The sequence below is a fragment of the Schistocerca gregaria genome, chromosome 10 (assembly GCF_023897955.1).
Source record: "Schistocerca gregaria isolate iqSchGreg1 chromosome 10, iqSchGreg1.2, whole genome shotgun sequence".
NCBI lineage: Eukaryota > Metazoa > Arthropoda > Insecta > Orthoptera > Acrididae > Schistocerca > Schistocerca gregaria.
In genome coordinates, this window is record NC_064929.1 from 75,373,646 (window position 1) to 75,396,650 (window position 23,005).

The 23,005-nt window shown below is 38.7% G+C and overlaps 1 protein-coding gene across 1 annotated transcript in view; it reads left to right on the forward strand.

Annotated features, from left to right (window-relative positions):
• The window catches only part of LOC126293289 (intermembrane lipid transfer protein Vps13-like), a 391,345-nt gene that overhangs the window by 63,542 nt on the left and 304,798 nt on the right, over positions 1 to 23,005 (forward strand). The window contains 3 exon segments of the mRNA XM_049986411.1: positions 4,151 to 4,340; positions 11,847 to 11,926; positions 22,740 to 22,887. Of these exon segments, the coding sequence (XP_049842368.1) occupies positions 4,151 to 4,340; positions 11,847 to 11,926; positions 22,740 to 22,887 (418 nt within the window).

The window sequence follows — 23,005 nt, forward strand, 5'->3', positions numbered from 1 at the left end:
CAATGAGTCGAATGTCAACACAAGCACCAAAGTCAACATTACCTTCCTTCAATTGGGCCAACTGGCGGTGAATCAAGGAAGTACAGTACGTACTGACGAAACTAAAATGAGCTCTAACATGGAAATTAAGCGTTTCCGGACACATGTCCACATAACATCTTTTCTTTGTGTGTTAGGAATGTTTCCTGAAAGTTTGGCCGTACTTTTTTGAAACACCCTGTATATCTTTGATGCAGTGCTGCTTGAAATACCAATCACTTCGACTCACTTGATTACGGAAGCACTTGCCAAATGAGCATCAACATTTAGTTCACTTTCATAGTCGTGTGGCTCTGATGTAATGCACTCACCACTACACAGAAAGTTATTCTGACCATGACTGACACTTGCATCGATCGAGAATATTGCACGGGTGCTATTTCTCATCCCATGAAACAGCAGGTCTTGTAGTCTTGTCAAGCATCCACTCTTATGTTCGAGCATGCATTTTTCACGGGGTTTCCACATTTTTTTCAACTCTTGTAAGTAGTATACAGTGCACTCAAGAAGATACCCTCAAGATTAAATATTCAAGCAGTGGAGGGAGAATATTTGACTGCAGGAGAGGTAACAAATTTTTGTGAAACTTTATTGGAATGAACACTGGTAGACTGAACTAAATATTCTTGAATGACTCCAGAGTGAAAGTGGCTGCTTGAGATTCGGATGTATGCCTCAGTGGTACGTTATCTGGGACACTCCTAAATTCAAAATTCTACTACAAAATATCATTTAATTATCTTAAGACCATTTAGTAAAACCTGGATAAATTACATAGGAAAAATATTTATAGTGAGAAGATAAATAGCTTTTTAGAAACAGAGGAAAGGAAGTGAATTAGCTAATAAAGTTAATTTGTGCTGCTGAATTGTGCCTCATACAGAAAAATAAACCACAAAAATATTCATTAACGGTTTGTGATATTTATATGTGCAAAAATCCATTTTTTCCCTTAAATAAAATGCTGTCCACAATGCATAGTTGTCAAATTTTATTTGTGTATTAGCACGATCCACAATGAGTATCCTTTATTAATTAGGAGAAAAGTTTCCTTTCTTTGCACAAGGGAAAAACTTGAAATTTTCAGTATAAAAACAAGCTACTGTTTGAAGATGGGATTAAACCCAAAACAAGTTGAAATAGCTTTTAATAGAATTTCGTATTATTAATTCTGCTTCTACATTCACACTCTGCAACCCATCCATACTGTGTTGTAGTTGGTACCTTGTGTATCACAACTATTTAGTCACCTTTTCTTTTATTTATTTACAAGGAAACTTTGGTGAGCACAATCATTGATAAGCTTCTGTAAAATATCAGAGATCTCTAAATTTACTGTTATGTTTATTTTTTGATATTTGTGTGGGATCAAGTGAAATTTTGGTTCAGTTTTCGTACAATGTAGATTTTCAGAGTTTTTACAGTACAGCCTTATGCTACACAACACCTCTTGTGGCATTTGTTACTGAACCTGGTCTAACATCTCTGTGAGGCTGTCATGCTGACTGAACAAGCTCGTGACAAAATTTGGAACAACTCTGAGCCTTCCGTATCTTGTTTCCTCTCTTACACTCTAAAAGGGCTTAGGTTGATAAGCGATATTTGAGAAGTGGTTGTGGTGTTTCCAGGTGTTTGGTGTATGGTTTCTGTTAGTTAAATTATTAGCTAAATGTTCTTTGAAATCACTGCCAGCGCAGGCTTCTACTCTCAATTTGAGGAACATCAAAGGCAGTCCTGATTTTTTCCAGCAAGATGTAGTAACTGAGGAGACATTGGTACATAGCTTCCTCGTTTTATGTAGCTTTTATAAAAGAATGCGATGGACCCACAGTGTGGTATGGTATCGGTGTTACATTTCCTGTGTGCAATATGTAACCCTCTTACATTTGGTGTTAAAATTACCTTTGATCACATTCCTTGATATTCGCTGAGGGGGGCCTGCTTTTCAGTGCCTCCTAGCAACTTCATAGGACTACTACTCCTTAGGCCTGGTTAGGTGCTGAAAGAGAACTATTTGAATGTCATAAACAGCTGCGCTTTAAACCTTTCTTTCACAACAGTGTCATTCACGACACAGTCTCGTATACTGAGTGGGTTGACATATTGTCTGAAACATATGTAGCTTGGACAGGATCAAGACAAGAACTATATCTTAACAGAAGCCAATTGGACAGTCCATTTGTCATGTTGTCTACTGTAGCCATGACCTTCCCTCTTTTTCTTCTTGTCTTCTAAACACCTTCAAAGTGTGACACTGAGGAACAAGTGGCCCACTGAGCAGGCAACCCTCACTCGCCATTCTGCATTGTAAAGTGATGAGTTCAAGCCATTCTCCTATCTGCGCATATCATAATAATACCTCCTACAGTGGAAAGTCCTTGCTACTAAATGTTACAAACATTGTTTATTGTTGGGGTAGGTTGGAAGTGGGACATGCGATCCTAAAAATATCAGGTCACATCCCGTTACACTTAAACAGCTATGCAGCTGTATCATTTACTGGACTTGTCTGCTTCTGATTTTTATCTGTAGGGATATTTAAATGGAAAAATTTTCAAAAATAACACACGCAAAGTTACTGAAGCAGTCAGTCTTACAGTTCTGTATAAAGTGAGTTTGAATGCAATTTCACAATCACACAAATGGATAGGGCTGTAGGATGAGCATTATCAACTGTGTCTTACAATTTTTGAAAGTGTTTGCTGATTTAAACCGCTTTCTACAGAGTGTTTCACAATGTTTTGACAATTTCAAATTTGAATAACAGATGCTAAAAACAAGACACAGCAATGGTGGTACCGTCTGTTAGTAGTGTGGAATGTAAAATTTTATCCTGTATACAGGTCAATAGTAAAGTCATACTGGTTGAAGCAACTATGTGTTTATGGTGGAGTGCTATTTTTGCTATGGGAAATCTGTCGTGCGCATGAAATGTGCCATTTCTAAGCATTTCAAGATTTAGTTGGGAAATAAAATTCCTGCTCACAGAACAATATTGAATTCGGTGAGACACTTTCACGAAACTGCCAGCGCATTGAATTGAAAGTCGGCCAGCCCTTGCAAAACTGTCAGAACTCCAGAGAACAATGAATGTTGGTGTAGCCATTTACAGACAAGCCCTTGTCATTCGTTATGAAAATGTGCCCAAACGCTGAACATTTTACTGGTGTCCACTCGTCGCACAATCCAGTGTGATCTACTTTATTGTCCACGCAGTTAATTATGAAATTTCATAATTCCTCCAGCAGTTACTGAAGATGTGCTCAAAAGGTGAGTGAAATGCCTAGAGTATTGTGTAGCTAGGAATGGTTGTCATTAGCCTGATGAAGTATTTCATAAGTTAACTTGAATCAGTGTTGTACCTTGAATAAAATGTTCTCGCGTTTCCAAGTGTCAGTTGCTTAAAACTACACGAGCTTTTGGCCAGGCACTCCTTGGCCATTGTCAAGGGATATGACTGCCAGTGGTCTGTTGATGCGCCCTCACATAAGCTAGCTGCTGGCTGTGACATCACTGGTGCCCGTGACATTGCCAAATTTGATTATACCTCTGTCGTGTCTCACACTAGCGGCTTCTGGGACAGTTTAATAAAGGATGCTATTGAAATAAAAATTACCACAAACACCCTGAATAGAGACGGTGGCTTGCAGCTCAGCGTGGGATCCAGTGATCGTGTGGTTGAAGAGGGCACATCGAACACAGACTCAAAATGTGCCGATATATGGCAATGTCACGGGCACTAGTGATGTCACAGCTGGCAGCTAGCGTATACAAGGGCGCACCAACAGCCCACTGGCAGTCATACCCCTTGACAATGGCCAAGGAGTGCTTGGCCAAAAGCTCGTGTAGTTTTAACCAATTGAAACACTTGGAAACAGGAGAACATTTTATTCAATGTTATCGCCGCGAGACTCTGCATTCATACAATGTTGTACCTTGTGTAAAGTGTTCACCTTTGTTTCACAATTAGTTTGTCTGGTATTCAAATTTGAAATTGTCCAAACATTGTGAAACATGCTATATAACTGACTCTGACAGTGTTCATACTGGGCTGCTTTTATTGTGTATGCTCCGTGTAATGCTTACACACTGAAGTATAGCCTCATTTCAGATACTGGTGGCTCTGGCAGGAGAACCGTGGAAAGACGTCGTAGACAAAAATGACAAGAGCTCGGTGATGCACTTGCTGCACCCGACGACGCTGCAGGTGAACCTGGACAAGTGCCTCATCACCGATGACCCGCGGCTGCCCAAGCTCAAGGTCTCGGCCCAGCTGCCCAGCGTCTCACTCAATGTGACAGGTAATGGCTGCGCTCGTGCACCAAATACGCAGCAGGGTAGAGTGACAATAAGTTAACTAAAAATCTCTAGGAGCGCTCTTGTAGAATGTAAATGCTGTTGGGTTAAAGGAGACCACTCGCTGAAAAGCAGAGGCATTATGTTGTCGTTAGGCAGAAACAAACGAAGGAAAACGTGCTAGCTTCTGAAGTTATCTTTTGACAAGCTAGAGTACACACGCACACACCTATGCCCATATATGGTGCCCGTTAGACGGACAGTGCCATTGCCATAGCAGAGGAAATCAGTATAAAATGAAACCTGTCCTCATCCCGTCCAGTCTCTCTCTCTTGACACACAGTTCTGGGTGACTTCCGAAATATACCCCTTTTGCTAAACCTCTCCAGTACTTTTCCTTCACCCCTCTTCCTTCCCCTTCTGCCAGATGAAGCCACTGGCTCCGAAAGCTTGGATAAGTATAACGTTCTTTTAAGTGGGTGTTCTGCTGCCAGTTGGTGAGTAGATTTTTTTTATCTATCCAATAACAGTGCAAAGGCCTTGATATTTGTAGGGAAATACACATTGTTGGTTGGAATAGTTGTGCCCAGTATGCAGGGTGAACATTAATAAAACTAACAAACTGCAGGGATGAATTCTTGACTGGAAATCAAGGAAAAAAGTCGTACAAGTGTGTGTGTGTGTGTGTGTGTGTGTGTGTGTGTGTGTGTGTGTGTGTGTGTGTGTGTGTGTGTGTGTGTGTGTGTGTGTGTGTGTGTGTGCGCGCGCGCGCAGAAATGCAACATTGCCACGATAGATGGTGCTGAGTGAAAGTTTGTCTGTGCCATGTGTTGCAGGCTGTGTGAAGGATGCAGCGTCCTGTGAGCAGCAGGGAGGTCCTGTATTCATGTCAGAAACAAGCTGAGATAGTATTTGTGTATGGCAGAGCAGATGGAAGCAGTCGAGAGGCGGTGTGTCATGTAGAACCTGGTCCTCCAAATCTGTTGTATGCACAGTCCAACTACTTCCCTGCATGTTCATCTGTCTGAAAGGACACATGATCACACAGATACCCTAAAAGGGCTTGAAATGTTGTGTGATGTGTCTGTGAGGGTGCTTCTTTGGTATAACCATACTGCCCCTGATTGTTTTCATGTGCTTAGTTGTACACAAACAGCACCTCCCTTTGTTACCGAAGTAAATACTGGACGGTCCTGATGCTTACAGTATGCTGCATCAATCACACGGCCTGCAGCAGACAAGGAATGTGCAGCATTTGGTCAGAGGAACTTTCATTTGTCAGTACCATATTGTGTGGCAATGCACAGTCCATCAATTTCCCTGCATGTTCATCCGTCTAAAAGGACACATGATCACACATGTACCCAAAAAGGGCTCAAAATGTTGTGTGATGTATCTGTGAGGGTACTTTTTTCTGGACACATGTTCATAGGACCTTCTTTTCCTCTATTTTCAGTCAGGAATCTGCAGTTTGTTTTATTAGTGTTTATCCTGTATATTCAGAGGTATGAGATCCAGTATACTGACAAATGCAGTCAAATGATATTGCATTTAGTGCCAGTAATACAGTATACTACAAGACCTCAACATTCAGGTGGTAGAACGTGGAACTCGGTATAAAGGCAGACAGCTGAGTGTGTATGTGCCTTTACTGCGGATAGGAAACAGACACCATTAATGACAGTGCCTGTTAAGCACGTAAACCACGATTCTGACATGCCGTATGGAAAACAGTTATTGTGAGATAAAAAACCAAAAATCAGTGGGTATAAAGAAATTGGAATCTCTAATCATCAAATCACCAAGAAGTTGGACCGTTCAGGTACAGTGACTGATGATTTTGTTAGACTAGTTGCTGAAAAACATATGTTGTGAACTTCAGAATGGGATAAAATGATCTTCAGTGATGAAGTAGTTTAATTTTCATGGTTGGATGCATTTCAGTGTTATTGGCATCATCTGAGAACAGAGCAGCAGGTAAGAATGGGCATCAGTTTTGGTAGTAGAAGCATTATGATTTGGACAGCATTCTGCTCTAAAGGTAAATCACTCATTGCTTGGCTAAACACAAACACAAACACATGGACACTGAGGTGTTAGACACATAACTCAGTAGGAAGCATGAGGACCGAGGGAACACAAGTATAATGTTCCAGCAAGAGCTACATCTGTGCACCTTCTAGCAACAACCAGAAAGTGTTTTGGACATAAAAATGTTGATGTCTTGTCCTTGGCCTGCATGTAGCCTGGATATGAACCAAATGGAGAACCTGTGGGAAATTGACAAACTGACTATTGACTTCTGTCTCAGGTTCTTTGGCCGACATACATCTGACGATTTTACTGACATTTTGCCAGCACAAGTGGCTGGCATTGTCAAAGCGTCACCGTCCATTGCCATTGGAGGGCGAAGCTTTGACAATGCCAGCCACATGTGCTGGCAAAATGTCAGTAAAATCATAAAATGAACATCGGCCGAAGAACCCGAGACAGAAGCCAATAGGCAGTTTGTCAACAGGTGGCCACGAAAGCCTTAACAATTTTGGGAAATTTCTTGAAAGGCATGTTTATTGTAATAGAAGACAATTTCGGACCGTATGTGAGCTGTAAAGTGCAATACAAGAAGAGTGGGCGACAATTTCACTGCAAATACTATAAACCCTGACTTACTTAGGAAGAATGGACGTTGTACAAAGCACCAACAATGCAATAACACTACAGTACACCTGTATATCAGTTTCCACCCACAAAATGCAAACTAGTATTTTGTTATTGGTGTTATGAAAGAAACTGTGTAATTCTGTTGTGACTGTCTGATACGTACCTAATACTTTCACAATAAATTCGATATAATACGCTACTGACTTTGTACTATTACTTTTGTATGAACACTGCCTTTATACTGATTTCCACTACTGCATTTAGTGGACAACCAGCCCACCTGCCACAAAATAGCATCTATTACTGTATTTAGTGGACAACCAGACTGCCATAAAACAGCATTGCCACTGTCAGTCTAGCCGGCACCATGTAGGGGCGTAGGCTTTGTGTTAAACATCTGTACACAGACGCCTCTCTCCTAACCATGCCTGCGACAGCATGTGATTGTGTTGCTCTTGATTTGTACACAACAGCACTTGCAGTCTTTGAGGATGGAAGTTAATGCGCAATTTGATCAGTTACCTCAGCATGTGGTTGATGTGTTTAGAGTATGTATGTCAACTTTGTCATACACATAAAACAAAAATTAACAAAACCATTCTTGTCTGGAACATTTTAAATATTGTGGCTTACAAGTTAAGAAGACCCTATGCAATGGAAGACAGTATAGAAGAGGATTATGACACTATAGCAATGGTTTTGTGGGTCTAATTATTCAGAAACATAAATATTAATTTGATTGCTCAACTGAAGTTACATTGTATAGGATGGTGGATGAAGAAAACAGCTTTACAGATAATGGTGTTCAAGATTAGTATTGGTAGTGACAGTGGCGGAAACAGTGCTCATCGAAAGGAAGTCAATTGTTATGATGACTATGAAACTTCAACAGAAAAGAAATCCAGTACTGGTAGTATTTTAACAAAATTTTTGGAAGAATGTCTTGAACATGTGTGATGATCATCATACACCTTTATGTGAAGTGGTGACCTACAGCTCATTATTGAAGAGACATCCGTCTATAAAAAGCACATCAAACATCAAAGTAATACTTGATTATGTGGAGAAAAAAAGATACATTGAAGTTTTGTTTCAAGGAAACAAGGCAGTCAAAAAACTGGAGATAAAGCAAGACTTTCTATCCCTGTCTGACAAGGAATGAAAGAAATGTGTCCATTACTGGCACCAGAAATTTTGGGCAACGCAAAGAGCAAGAGATATTGGGCCCACAAAGTTTAAATATTCTGCAGCTTTCTTAGCATGTCTCAAGAAAGAATACAGAATGTGCTGTAGACACATCACTGCTTTTGTAAGAGCCTGAGATGTACAGGAAGCCAAAGGTATTCACCAGTGTGGGCCCTGTTTTGTCGAAGAAGTAAACCAGAAAACTGCAAGTTTCCTGATACAGCCACACTGCATTTGGCACACTAATCAAAGTGATTTTAATTATGAACTTACTTCTGGTGTGACACTGTCTAAAAAAAGGGGGGGGGGGGGGACCAACATATGCCTTGGTCCATTGTGCACACAATTCATAATTGTGCAGTAGATGTCGACTTTTCAGTGAATGGACACCTAAGAAAACCTGTATATTTGTCTTCAGGAAAAATCTTTTGGCCTGAAAATCCAAAAGGCTATTGAAGAGTGTTCCACCAAACATACATTACAAATTTAAAATCTTTTTTTCGTGACTGCTGTTAATGACAGTGTTGCAAACAGCCAGAAGTGCATTCTGTTTTGTGATCTTTGGAGTGTTCACAAGTACACAATAAGAGTAAGAGATTCATTTGCAGATAGAGACACTGAATGCATGGTCAGCCCACCAAAAACAATTAAATACATGCAGTCTATTTCTTCCGGAAATATAAAATTTATGCAACAGGAATAACAGATTCTATTAGGACACTCTGCAGTAGACACTAAATTAGGAAATAGAATTTTCACAATTAAAATGCATTCTGTTATTTTTAACCATCAGTCTGCTTCAGTATATTAGCCTGTGTTTCAGTATTCCCGGCAATGGTACAATACTCCCACACATTTTGTGCATTCGAGAGTATGATTCAAGTGGCTTTTGATTTTGCAGTTCAAGGATGTGATTCTGGGATTCACCAGATATTGATTTCACCAAATGTACGTATTGTGATTCTGCATATTGTTTCATGCATTTTGCTGACAAGCCTTATGTACATTTTTAAAGTCAGATAAGGGGCAAACTAAGAATAACACATTCTAAAACATTCACCATTCTCGCCGCAATGTTATGTAAAGCTTCTAAATGCAATTTGAACGCTGAATTCCTGTTTCCGCTGAGAGACTTCACTTGCAAGTGTTCCTCTGTTAAAGCCGACAGCCTTTCCAGAATTCCAAAGACTGTTTTATTTGAATGGTTCTAAGCTGGTAATGCTTTACCTTCTGGGGGAAACAGCTCTGCTCACAAGTGTTATTGGTTTAACTGTAAAGTCTGATATGAGTAACACCCTTTTCCATTCTTCCTAAGTACCTCAAAAATTTCTTAGATATTGATTTTCTCAGGGTTTATGGTTCTTGAAATGAAGCTTCATCCAACAAGAAAAATGTTCAGTTTTGGGAAGAGATGGAAGTCTGACGGGGCCATATCAGGCGAATAAGGTGGGTGTGGCTACAATTCATACCTTGGTTTGTGTAATTTTGCCATGGCGGCAGCATGTGTGCACATGCAGGAGGTTGGCATAGTATTCTCCTGTAATTATTTGCTGAGTGAGTCGATAGTCGACAGACAGAATCCCCTTCACATCCCACAACGTTGATTCCATAACCTTTCCTGCTGAAGGAATTGTCTTCAGTTTCTTTGGTGGTGAAGAATCACCATGTTTCTATTGCTTTAACTGTTGTTTTGTCTCTGGGGTGTAGTAGTACATCAAAGTTTCATCTCTGGTCACAAACCAGCACAAAAACTCTTGTTCGTTTCTCCTAAAACGGGCCAAACATTTTTCAGATATGTCCATTCTCATGTGGTTTTGATCCAGCATCAAGAGTTTTGGCACCCGTCTTGCAGATAATTTTTTTCATTTCTGATTCTTCAGTTAAAATGTGATATACCCTTTCAGATAACATTTGGAAAGTATGAGAAATTTCACGCACTTTGTCGGCAATCCTCCGTGACTATTTTGTGCACTTTTGCAATGATTTCTGGAGAAGTGACACATCTTGGCTGACCACTGTATTATGGAAATTGGTACTTTGCTTTCATACCTTTCTTTACAAAGTATTTAATCATTGTTCAACTTGATTCTCCCCCCCCCCCCCCTCGTCTTGTCTTCACAAATCACTACACGGGAACAACAGAGCCATGTCACTGCCACAGCTCTCTTCCAAGAGCACTGATGTGGCATGTGTTTACAGGCAACAGTCCAATGAATATAACTTGAACAACTCGTTGCACTAGTGCTGACCTCTTGTGGTGATTCCAAGAACTTTTCAGTCCACCATCATGCCTTTAGGAGTAGCGACCCCATTATAATAATAGCCTTGATGTGGATGTGGCTCACTCCCCATGGAAACTGACCCCAACCCAACACTGGCTGGCTCTAGGGTATTGGAAATGAAGGAAAGAATTTTAGCCTATTTCACACACATAGTATCATTGTCATTTCGTAATTTTAGTTGGGCATTGTGAGTTGATCTGTGTAAAAAGAAAGAAAAAAGGCTGTCATGAAATAATTTGAAATTAAATTGTGAGGTGGAACTAACTCCTATACACAACTACACACTTGGGTTCATTACTTTGTTACAAATATTTTGGATGTATTCCAGTGTCGGGTGAAGGATTGTGAGGTTTGCAGTTCCCCAAAATACGTTGTGCGCCACTACACACATAAAGCAGCTACATGAGTAGTAGCACATGTATGTCTTTTTTTTTTAGCTTAGAAATTAATGCAACACCAAGTTTAAGAAAGATTCTGTGGTTTCAGATACATAATCGTTTCTAAGATGTAGAATTTGTCACCTAAGTATGTCATAAGGTGCAAAATTTGACAGCCTGCTAGTGTTAGGCACCATGTCTACTGATAAAACATTTTCTATGATATGTTCTGTCTCCTCCCCCACAGGTTTGTGTAAATAATGTGAAGTGCAAGAACAAATGTTTTTTAAAAAAATTGTATCCTCTAACTTTTTTCTTCACATTATGCTACAGAGTATGATCAACTCACTATTGCTGGTTGTTGGCTAATAGATCAGTGACTGAAAACGTGCATTGAGTGTCAGACAGTACTGTTTTGTCCCAGTTCTCATTAGCTCTGCACAATATGTAGAAGAGACATTGTTCTGTGGATAAACTGAAATATGATTATGGTGAAATGTTGAAATATCAAAATACAAATATTTCCCTGCTACCAGTTGGGAGGAAAGTACAACAGTGTTTGTAACTCTACAAAGTCATGGAATGTGTGTTGTAGGAAGAGTCAGAAGCAAGCTACTTTCTATCTCATACATCTGACAAAATGGCCACAACAGTGAATTTAGATGAATGCAACTTTAAACAGAATGTGTAGACAGCTGAACCATTTTTGAATAGAATAGCAGACTGGGGGACGGTATTTTTTACCACATGCTATGAACTGACTTGGGGGGCTATAAATGTACATGTGGATGTTTAAAATTCAATGAACTTTTTTCTTTCCTTCTGCTCTCAGTTCAGAACCTGCTTTTCATGAATTTGTTGTGTATTTTCTATTTTTCACCTTCATTTATTCAGAATTTAAATATTGACTCCCATATATGCAATGATTTTTGTCCTGTTTATTTTGGTTAGCTCTACATAAAGGTCTTACTTTTTGCCTTGTGTGACTACTTTGTTTTTTGCCTAGATATGCGACTTCTTCACTTGATGGCAATTTTTGCAAGTATCCCATTTCCCACCGAAGAAGAGATACCTGCCCCGATCCAGGTATATTCATTCATTCAGATGCATGTTTTAAGATAGTGCATGCTCTTGAAGTATTGTCATTTATTGTCAGTTCCTTTTGTGTAAAATATAAGTGGAACCCTGCTCAAACTATGTAATTAATGTTATACATATGCCGATGACCCAAAACGCTCTGGCTACCCTTGTAATTCCTTGCCGTACTGTAATAAATTCGGCTTGTGTAAACAAATGCAGACATCACAAGTTGCACTCGTGGGAACTGTGTGTCAGATATGGCTTTACACTGTCAAAAACCAATTCACAGTCAGAGAAAGAAACCATATGTTGATTACCGACTAAATATATCGTAGGTAATGTTAAAAAATGTTACATTGTCGGACTACAAAAAGTGTGGAAGGCCATCTCTGGGTGAAACACCTCTCTGACTCTATATTGAACCCATTTCTAAAACAAATATTAGTCCAATGCCAAATAAGAAGTCAGTAAGGATGTGCAAAGTGTGCATGAAGCACAAAGCAAGAACTGAAACGATGTGGGAATGTACAAGGCGTAAAGCACGTTACATCTACCACAAGGCCATGCAGGACCACCAAATTTTTGAGTTTTAGGTATCTTCCTATTAGAAATTTGTTAGAGGGGAGTATTTCTTTGTGTAATTACTTTTTTGTTGACCGTATCTACATTTAAACATCATGTTATTACATTCCTTTTAAAGAGGTCATACCTGAAGAGTTGCTTATGTGTAAAAATTTATATTTTAAAGTATTGTTTGAAATATTGTTTGACAAAAATATGTATTAAAAGGAACAAGAATTAAATTAGTGTTAACAACTAAAAGAGTAGTATCACACGAAGCAAATAAACATCTAGCTATATAGCACATATTCACAAGTCAGCTTCCACCTTTGGAGCACAACACAGCAGCAATTCCGCATGCATGGCTTCAACAAGTCCTAGGTATGTTTTCAGAGATGTGTGCCATCACATGTCTGTGCACAGGGCAAGCTGTTCCCATGAATTATGTGCTGGTGATTAGTGGGCGTGGAGGTAGTGCTCAGTAATGCTACAGATGTGTTCCATTGGGTTCAGATTGGACAAATTTGCTGCCAAAGACATCAACACAAGCTGCTGCTGATGCTCCTTAAAGCACAGTAATCAGATTGTGGTCACATGACATGGACAGCTCTCTTGCTGACACTGTCACCACTGGGGAAGACATCAGTCATGAAGGGATGCAGGTGATCTGCAATAGTATTTACCTAGTGCGCAGCTTAAAAAATTATCCCATTTGAAGTTGGGGGTAGTGCTACAGTGACCACATTATTGCTACTATTTAAAGAGCAATTGTTGGTTGCACAATGTTCTTTATCAATTCAAGAATAACGCGTTTTGCCCAGAGAGGACATCACCAGATTATCTGGAAATATAATGCGAAGACGACATTACAGTTCACCTGGCACAATTCTAACCTGGACTACTATAAAAGCAGAATAAGCTGCAAACACCAACTGAATAAAATTACAAAAAGAAATGTAATGACACTTGCGTTAAAAATGAAAAATTTTCTGCCAAAAAGCATCCATTTATGAAGGTATGATGTTGAATAAAATGTTCTAAAAGGCAACCAGGACAGAAAAAAAATTTGAAAATTAATCAGTAAAAGCTCTGGCATCAGGCATGAGTAGAGAATGAAGGGTAAACTATGTGGATTACATCATGAGGTGGTGAAAGGCATAGCAGTGCAGAACAATACCAAATGCACAAACTGTAAACATAGCCACACACTAGAACGGCACTGGAGGCCTGTCAGCATACACGTACGAGGGGTGTTCAGTAAGTAAGGTGACTTTTCAAATTACACGGGCAACATACATTCGATTATTGATCTCTCTCTCTTTCTCTCTTTTTAAATGTTGGTACACCTGTCCTGAGCATATGTTCATAGTTTCAAGTGTACAGCATACTTAGTTTGTTTTTGACAGATGGAAAGGTTAGGTGAGTTTTAGTGTGCTCAGCGATTTTAGATTATTATAATAAATGGAGCAAAGAATTTGAATCAAATGTTGTGTAGAAAATGGAATCAAGTGCTCTAAAACATGTTAAATGTTGACAGTCTGTTCTAAGTAGAAAAAAATCTTTACAAATGGTACAAGCTTTTCCAAGGTGGTTGAGTAGATGCCAATGATGAACTTCGCTCTATACATCCCAGCACATCAACAACAAGAAAATAGTTGGAAAATCATCGAATTACTGTAAGAGAAATTGCTGATGGTGGCATATAGGTTGGCTCACGTCGTGCAGTTATTTTGGATGTTTTGGACATGAGACGTGTGTGAGCAAAGTTTGTTCCAAAACTTCTTAATTTTGATCAGAAGAACCATCGCATGACCATCACTGAGGAGCTCTTGAATGATGTCAGTGATGATCCCGATTTGCTCGAAAGGGTCATAAATGGCGGTTTTTTTTTTTTTTTTAGTGGCGTAGTGCAGCTAGAATTTTTGTCTCAAGGTTGTACAGTCAATAAGGAATATTACCTTGAACCTTGACGTTATGTGCCGTTTGTGGGAAGCAATATGCAAAAAAGTCTGGAATATGGTAAAAATAATTCATGGCTTCTGCATCACGCATCTGCTCATTCATCACTATTTGTGAGAGATTTTTTGGCCGAAAAGACGACAATCATGCCTCAGTGACTACATTCACAAGATTTGGCCCACCGCAAATTTTTCCTGTTCCCAAAAATGAATAGACATGTGGAAGGGGTGAAGATTTCCAACAATTGAGGAAATAAAAATGCGTTGATGGAAGTACTCAAGGCTGTACCAAAAAGTGTTTATGAGAAGTGCTTAGAGGATTGGAAGAAGCGTTGCCACAAGTGTATTGTATCTTAGGGGGATTAGTTTGGAGGGGACAACATGAATGTGAATAAATGATGAATAAATAAATATTTTTTCATAAAAATATGAAGTTGCCTTACTTTTTGAACACACTTTGTAGTGCGTTAATATATATGCAATATGGATGCACATGCTGCTGCTATTAGCAGAGTTAGTGGGGCTTTTGGGTAGTGTGTACTAAATAACTTCCCATTGTGAAAATTAAATTAAGCCTTCAGATCAGAACATAATTTTATCTGGTATCTTGACTGTTTGCTGTAGAGATGTAGTCTCTTTGTGTAGGAACATAATTTCATAACATCAGAGGTATCAGCAAGAGTTATTTTTCAACTTTCTGTGCCTTCTTTGATCTCAAGTTTTGACCCTTCAGGGCAGCCACTGAGCACACATAGCCATTCATTCTTACTTGCAGACTGTGGTGACATGGCCAATTTAAAATGTGAAAATAGTTTTAAATAGGTTACAGAAGCAGATAGTCTGCATCAGAAAAATAGCAGAAATTGTTAAGAGAATGTAGGTCACTCATTTGCAAATCTGTTGATTCAGTGACAACCGAATATCACTTAAGCTCTTAGTCGGTGTGTCAGATAATGTAACTGAGCACTGCAGTATGTGTGGTGTTGATTTTGCAATATTTGATGATTATAGCATTAACTGTATCACACTTTGTAGGAACCCAAGGAAAATTGGCACATAATAATAAATTTAATTTTTGTTGCAAGGATAGAAACATATGTTGAAAGACATTAAGACATTTTTTTTTTTGTTTTATATAAGTTTATTTCCTGAATTTGTTCATGTTTGCTTTCATCTCTCAATGCCAAAATAAAGGCTTTGTCAAAGACTACACTTTCTTACCTTTGGTAAAATGTTTGTATGTTTACTGTCAATTGTTATAATTAAGGATTGTATTAACTCTTGAAGTATATCATTCCATTGTTTATTTGGTAAATCTTAATGTTTAGGGCTTAATTTACACACAAAATTCCAGTTCTTTTCATAAATGAATGCACTCCATTGCAAAATACTTCCCTTTTTGAATAACTGCTTTGTACTTGCTGTTTGTATGTCTTCCCAAAACAGACAATAGCATCATCAGTATTTAGTACATCACTACTATGAATGCACAGACTATTTCCTTCGACAAACAAGAGTGTACAAACTCATGTTGTGACAAACATTACACAAACTCGGATGAACTAAAATTATTTTGTCCAATACAATTTGTTTTGGATTAGACAAAATGATTTTAGTTCATATTAGTTTATGGAACAATTGAATGAACATACGATTGAAATTGATTTGATTAGAATGTATTCGTGACTCATCATTGTACAGTTTTTCCTCCTGTGAAGATGGTAGAACCAGTAGAGAGTAAAGGTATAGTGTATTTATGGAGTATAAGACGCTAAGACTATGTCACACCATAATTTTTAAGCAGTTTTTTTAAAGTAACATTTTTATCATTTTTATTATTAGATTGCAAAGCCAAACCACAAAAAATCTTAATTTATAAAACTGAACTGACACTTTAAATACCTGAAAACGATCATCTGAACTTTATTCCTCTTGTTTTTCTTCCTCCTCATCATCATCATTTTCCTCTTCATTGCCATAGAAAGTGTTACTTCTGCCGATCTTCTTGAAAGATTTAACAGTAATGCCTTCTCTCACTCATGACTCTTTCATCCACTGACACACTTGTTTGATTGTAGGTAATTTTAAAGCTCCCTTCAGTGTGAATTCGTGCTGGGCTTCATCTGTCACCCATTTGTTCCATTCCTTTCTCGTATACATTCTAGTTGTTTGTTTATTGAGACATAAAGAGGTTGCAGTTGTGAAGCAAGTCCTCCCAGAATAACAGCAAGCTCTGTATTTCCCTGCCTTAGTGCCTTAGTTTCTCTTTCACAGAATTTTTCAAATGACTACTGAACTGACATAGCACGAGAAGAGAGAGAACTATTCTTCAATAAAGCACCTTTCTCTCTCTCTCTCTCTCTCTCTCTCTCTCTCTCTCTCTCTCTCTCTCTCTCTCTCTCTCTGTGTTAATCCACAATTTCATACTAGCATTGTCCATCCAGCCCTTGTCATCTTCATGAACACCACCACCTGGCAGTGTGGTACCATTTCATGCGTGAAAATGAACATTGGATTAAGTTTAGCACCATCAGCACGATATGAAGTGTGGTGCATTCTTTCATGGCTCCTTATTTTTACAGTTACAGTTTTAGCATCTTTCATGGCAACAGTTCTGTTGCTCGGCAGATCAAATGTCGGAGGAGTTTCATCCATATTAGCTATTTGGCTTAGTTCCACTTTCTTTTTTTTCTCAAATTGGAGTAATAAATTTAGGGAAAGATAATATTTTGTCTTCATAGTCTTGCGGCATTTTGAGAGATTTTTGGTTCTGGTAGTGCGAAGTTGTGAGCTTGTATTTGAATAATTTTTGTATTAATTCCAGAGCCATTTTGATAGCGTCCTTGAATCCATTTCAGTATGTCACCTTCTAGTTTTGACCATTTTGAATTCAGTCCTCACTTAGTATCCCTCATTTTTTCAGTTCTTCTCTTATTCCGCCAATCACGAATGGTTTTTATGTTGGTGAAGTGCCAAAATGCTGCTCAGCTGCTCTGTTTCCATTTTCTTCTGCATATTCTATTATTTTCAATTTATAGCCTACATCATATGAATACCTTTAAATTTTTTCCGTAACGAAACAAGCTACTAACAAAAATATTGTACTGTTACTGATAACACAAATTGCTTTCAGTTCACTGGCAGCATAGACTGCAATGACACATCGTAGGTTAGATAGTGCTCTGTGTTTGTGATGGTGGGATGGTAAGGAGATAGTTTCAGCAACCTTGTGAATCCCCGCAACCTGTGTTTGTTGCATCGGTACACTGCTGCCAGTTGGATCCAGTGTTCCTAAAATCGAACACTGGACATTTTTATATTAATTTCGAGTATAAGATGCGCCTGAATTTTTGAGGCAATTTTTGGAAGAAAGCAAAGTGCATCTAATCATTCATAAAATATGGCATTAGTACAGCCGATGGCTTAGAGATGCATTTCTTCAAATATTTGACAGCTATTGTGTTCGGCTTGTGGCTCTGGCACATTGTACTGCATCTTCAGCAGCAATTTGAGCAGCAGTTGGCCCCACAGTGATAAAATGAATTGTTACAAATTGGTTACGTGATGGTCAGCACTGAGCCAGGTGCCCTGTAGTGTGTGTTCCACTGACCCCAAACCAGTGCCATTTATGACTCTAGTGGTGTATTTTGAAGGCAGGTTGGAGGTCTGTTGCGTTTTCTGGTAAAATCTGGTTTTGCCTTGGTGCTAGTGATGGGCCGTGTTGGTTAGAGGAGGCCTGTTGAACGCTTGCAACCAATCCATCTGAATGCTACACACATTGGAGTTCCAACTGGAGTTATGGTCTGGGGTGCAATTTCGTATGATAGCAGGAGCACTCTTTGTGGTTATCCCATGCTCCCCGAGTCCAAATTTAGATGTCACTCTGGTGGTTCTACCTGTTGTGCTGTCACTCATGCCCAACATTCCAGGGGATGTTTTCCAGCAGGATAACACTCACCCTCATATTGCTGAAAGACTTGGCAGTGGCTTATCTTGTGCGTGCATTAACCTGTGATCTTGCAATGTTAATCACTTGAATGTGTTACCTAGACAAATGTGTAGCCAAAATTTCATTACTCTATATTAATTATTTTTTGATGCTGCAATTTTTTTTCCATGAGTGTAGTTTTAAGACACCACCAAAAAATAACAAAGAAATACAAAATTTACCAAAATTTTGCATTTCTGGTTATTTATTTAATGGGCCTTCTATGTTTGTCCAGGACACACCCACTCTTTATGAACAATTCCATTGGAATCAAAGAAGCACTCAAGAGGTTGTAGATTGTATTTTATTGGTCCTGTTGTCTACATAGCAGCTTATGCATAAGACATTGGACAAGTCAAGTTATAAATATACATGCTGAAAGTCATTTAAAAGCATACATATTTAAGCTTACAATAATACACTTTTCATGTAAGTAAGTATTTATATAACACATTTCATAAATTTAAATATTTTTCAATGGAGTAAAAGCAGTGATGCTGTAAATAATGACTTTAGAGATTTTCCAAATGTATTGACCTCAGTGATAGCTTTTATGTTTTCAGGAAGTTTGTTATAAAGCGTAACTCCCATGTGAAAAGTACCTTTCTGGCACAGTGCTGCGCTGATTTGAGTCATATGTAAGTTTCTGTTTTGTCTGGTAAAGTGCTCATGTATATCACAGTTTTTTTGTAGTCCCCGGTCCTTGCCTATTACATTTAATTTAAAGAACAAAAGGGTTTCCATAATGTATACACATGGTAATGGGGAATACGATTTCTTAAACAGGGGTTTACAAGAGTCTCAAGCCTGAACCAAAACAAGATTCTAATGGCCCTTTTTTGTAGTTTAAAAGTGCTATTAGCTGTTCTAGAGTTTCCCCAGAAGGTGATCCCATATCTAAGACGAGAATGAAAGTACTCATGATATGCATTTAGTACTGTTTTCTCACTACAGCATGATTTTAATGAACAAAGAAGATAACATGTTTTGCTCAGTTCAGCACTGAGATATTCAATATGCTTGATGGTCGTCCACTGCGGTCTTCATCTTCAACATTTGTTCTGCCTTCACTAAACATTTTATGCCAATGAAAAACTTGAGCTTTTGACATAACCTCCTCTCCAAAAGCCTTCTGAAGCGTTTTCATTCAATTTAATGCAAAAAGAAATGGCAAACGGTTGTGCAATATTATGTGGTTCCATTTCCGTGACAAGACACACACACGTGTTAACGTAGTTAACTTATTACAGCACAACTCAAGACTGAGCAGTTGCATCGATGTGCCACTTGGACTAAAGCTGCTTATAGACCAAGGTAAAGGATATTGTGCCTATGCAAGCCTGCAGGGTTGCCACATCTTGCAAAGAAAACAAGTCTCATTACTTTATTGTCGCACCTCGTATATTAGAGGTCTGCATCTGGTGTTTACGCTCTTTCGAATTGTTCTCCCCAAGTCTGGCAGATGTCAATACAGTCCCTTTGTACTGGGTGAGCAGTTGTACTTGACTTTCTTGAAGCTTGTTCAATCACCTCACGTCTCCTACAGTAAACAGAGCGCCACTCATTCGCCCACTCTAGAATCACAGTGCGTGACCTTTAGGTGAGGGATAGAGCGAAAGTGAAACTTGATTTGCAAGAATATATCCTGAGTGCCGAAGATAATGGTCATAAGTGCCTGGGAGAGTTTTTCCATTAGCGACTGATAACAATGTTGCTACAAGTACTGTAGCAAGTGCTGTGTTCTCCTTATGGATCCACCATCACACATCAAAAAGGTGCATGTCTGCATGAGACGTCAAAGTGTAAGTTGTGAAGCATCACTATAGTTGAATCCATGAATGATGGTGGCTCACGCAAGTTCCAGCTACAGTTTCATTAAAAGTTACAGTGCAGAAATGTGGGGGAGAGATCTTTGTCCATTTAAATTAATATTTGGTATAGGATTTTTTGTCAAGAGCTTCCAAACATCGGTTTAGAATTGGTCCATGTAGGCGTCTCCAACATTTTGTCTTCTTAAGACACTCTCATGAAACAGTGAAAGACAAGCCGATGATATATGACAAAGTAGGATGCCCAGCATTATCCAGGTCTTACGCATAAATGCATTTGGATTTACAGCAAATAAATGACTGATGTGTGTCTAGGAAAATGTGTAACATATCTAGTACTGCACACTTTGTTTATCAAGATTAGGCACTGCAGAATATGATGTTGGTGACAACTCAGTTTCCTGAGAAGAAAAAATTTGGGGAATTTGTTTCAGCATTATATTGAGAAAACATTATTCAAATTGTTAGGAGTAAATCCCCAGCATTGTAATAAGATTTCATTTCTCACTGACAGAGGCAGTAATATATGCAAGACACTGCAGCCTTTCTGCATTATGCATGTTTTGAACAGAGTCCTGAACCACATCTTCAATGACCGCTGTTTGATAAATGAGGTTGCAGTTGTTTATTCTGCGACATAGCTGCCAAAGAGACTGTCCATTTCACGAAGAAAAGTGGTGACATGAATTGTGTACAGGCAGGCTTGTAGCAAGAAATGGAGAGTAAGTGAAACAGCTTGTTTAGGATGCTACATTCCATAGTGAGGCAGTAAAATAAAGTTGTGGAAATGCTTCTGGAAAGAAACGTCTCTGAAAAAGTTACTGGTTATGACAACAACAATGCAAAAGAACTCGTGACATTTTTAGAGCCATTCAAAAGTGCAGTATAAATGCTCGAAGGTCGTAAGTATCCAACAATTCAGTTTGAAATCAAACCATGGAAAATCCAGGATGGAATGTAACAGTATAATGAAAAGGGATGTTACCACTCGCCAAATAGCGGAGATGCTGAGTGATTGTATTGTGCCTATCTGCGACTCAACATATCCACTATATGGTGAGTGGCAACTTTCCTTTTCATAGTATTGCAACAGTTCAGTTTGTTTTGTTATGGATGCACAAACTGAAAAGACATTGTAATACAAGGTCTGAAGATACTTTTATTGCTGTAGACACGGTTTTCTTGTGTAATACATGATGTGTGTCAAGCAAATGAAAATTGCATTTAATTGCAAAATCCTAGTTTCAGTGTCACCAGCATTTTGGGAGCACAGTATATCTGTAGATACTACAAGCATGGAAAGAGTGCTGTCTCCGTCTCATAGAGGAGAAAGTAAAAATCCTGATGTTGCACACAACAGTAGCATTTCTGTGGTCACCTTTTCGATTATTCAAAATTCTGTGTCTCATAGAGATGGTATGTTAAACAGGGTTAGTTGCTGATAAGCTAGAACATTATAATGTGGCAGTAATATGTTACTATACTTTTGCGATATTTGTAAATATGTATTTAGTGCCATTGAGCGATTGTCAGCCACGTTCAGTAGCTAAAACTGTGAAGCCCCTGTTTTTGGAATGACTGTACTGTAGGAGATGTCATACTAAATCTACTGGTGATGCTGACTTTTACTTAACCCAAATGGATAGTGGCGAAGACCGTGATCAACTTCAGAGATGACAGTGTAATTGGAGTCTCTTTCCCATGCTATCTGAATAACCAAAAAAAAAAGTTTTGTGTCTCAGACTCGAATGTCACTAGCAAAATAAACTTAAGCGTGGCATGTAGCTTTCTCAAGACAGACAAAGCAGACTTGATCCAACACGAGTTGATTCTTTCTAATTGTGATAAGAGCCAGTAATTTGAAACTAATTTTGTTTCTATTAGATGTCTTATTTCTTAGGTTGTGAAGTTCACATATGTACATTTGAATCAATAAAGCACATGGTATTATAAAAAATATCAGTGTGATTTTAATTATCATTCTTGCAAAAGTTGATGGTTATATACCGTCCCTGTGAAATGCCAAAGTGTTTCAAAATTTTCATTGTTGCATAAGGCAAGCTGTTTCCTCTTATCCATCACAGTGGTGTTGCAATTAGACACTACTACCCAGGAATATAGCATAACTATATTGATGTGAGTGTAGTTCCATCGTGTCTGCAAACCTGCAGTGCCGCTACTAAAACGGTCGCAACAGCAGTGTGCCAAGCACCGCCCTCCCCGTGGTACCTTGTTTAATCACAGCTTGTCTTCTTAGTGTGTTCGCATTCGAGTGCACTGGGCTCGAGCAAGTACGGGTGAACAAAACACCCTGTTTACAGACCTCTAGTGTATACGTTCTTAATTTGTGTTGTGATTATGGTGACATACAACTACTTAAATAAATAGAACTTTATAGTTCCTAGAAACATGTAAGTTAATTGATCGCACTGTTAAAATAGTAATGACATATCTGCAAATGTTTACGGTGGTCTGTGTTACAGGAAACTGGATCGAGATCATCGAGCACATCTGCTGTTGCCAAATACCTTGAATTTGAAGCGCGCAAACCGAGACCGAGAGATGACTCCAAGGTGCCATCTGATGAATTGGTTCAGGCTATAGATATGGAAGTAAAATTTGTGATGAAAGGTGAGTGAATCTGTGATGTACTACAGAAATGCTTGTATTTTATCAAAAAATACATACACTGGATAAAACCTAAGTTAACCCAAGGAGAGCTCATGCTAATACCATGTAACTTCCCCTA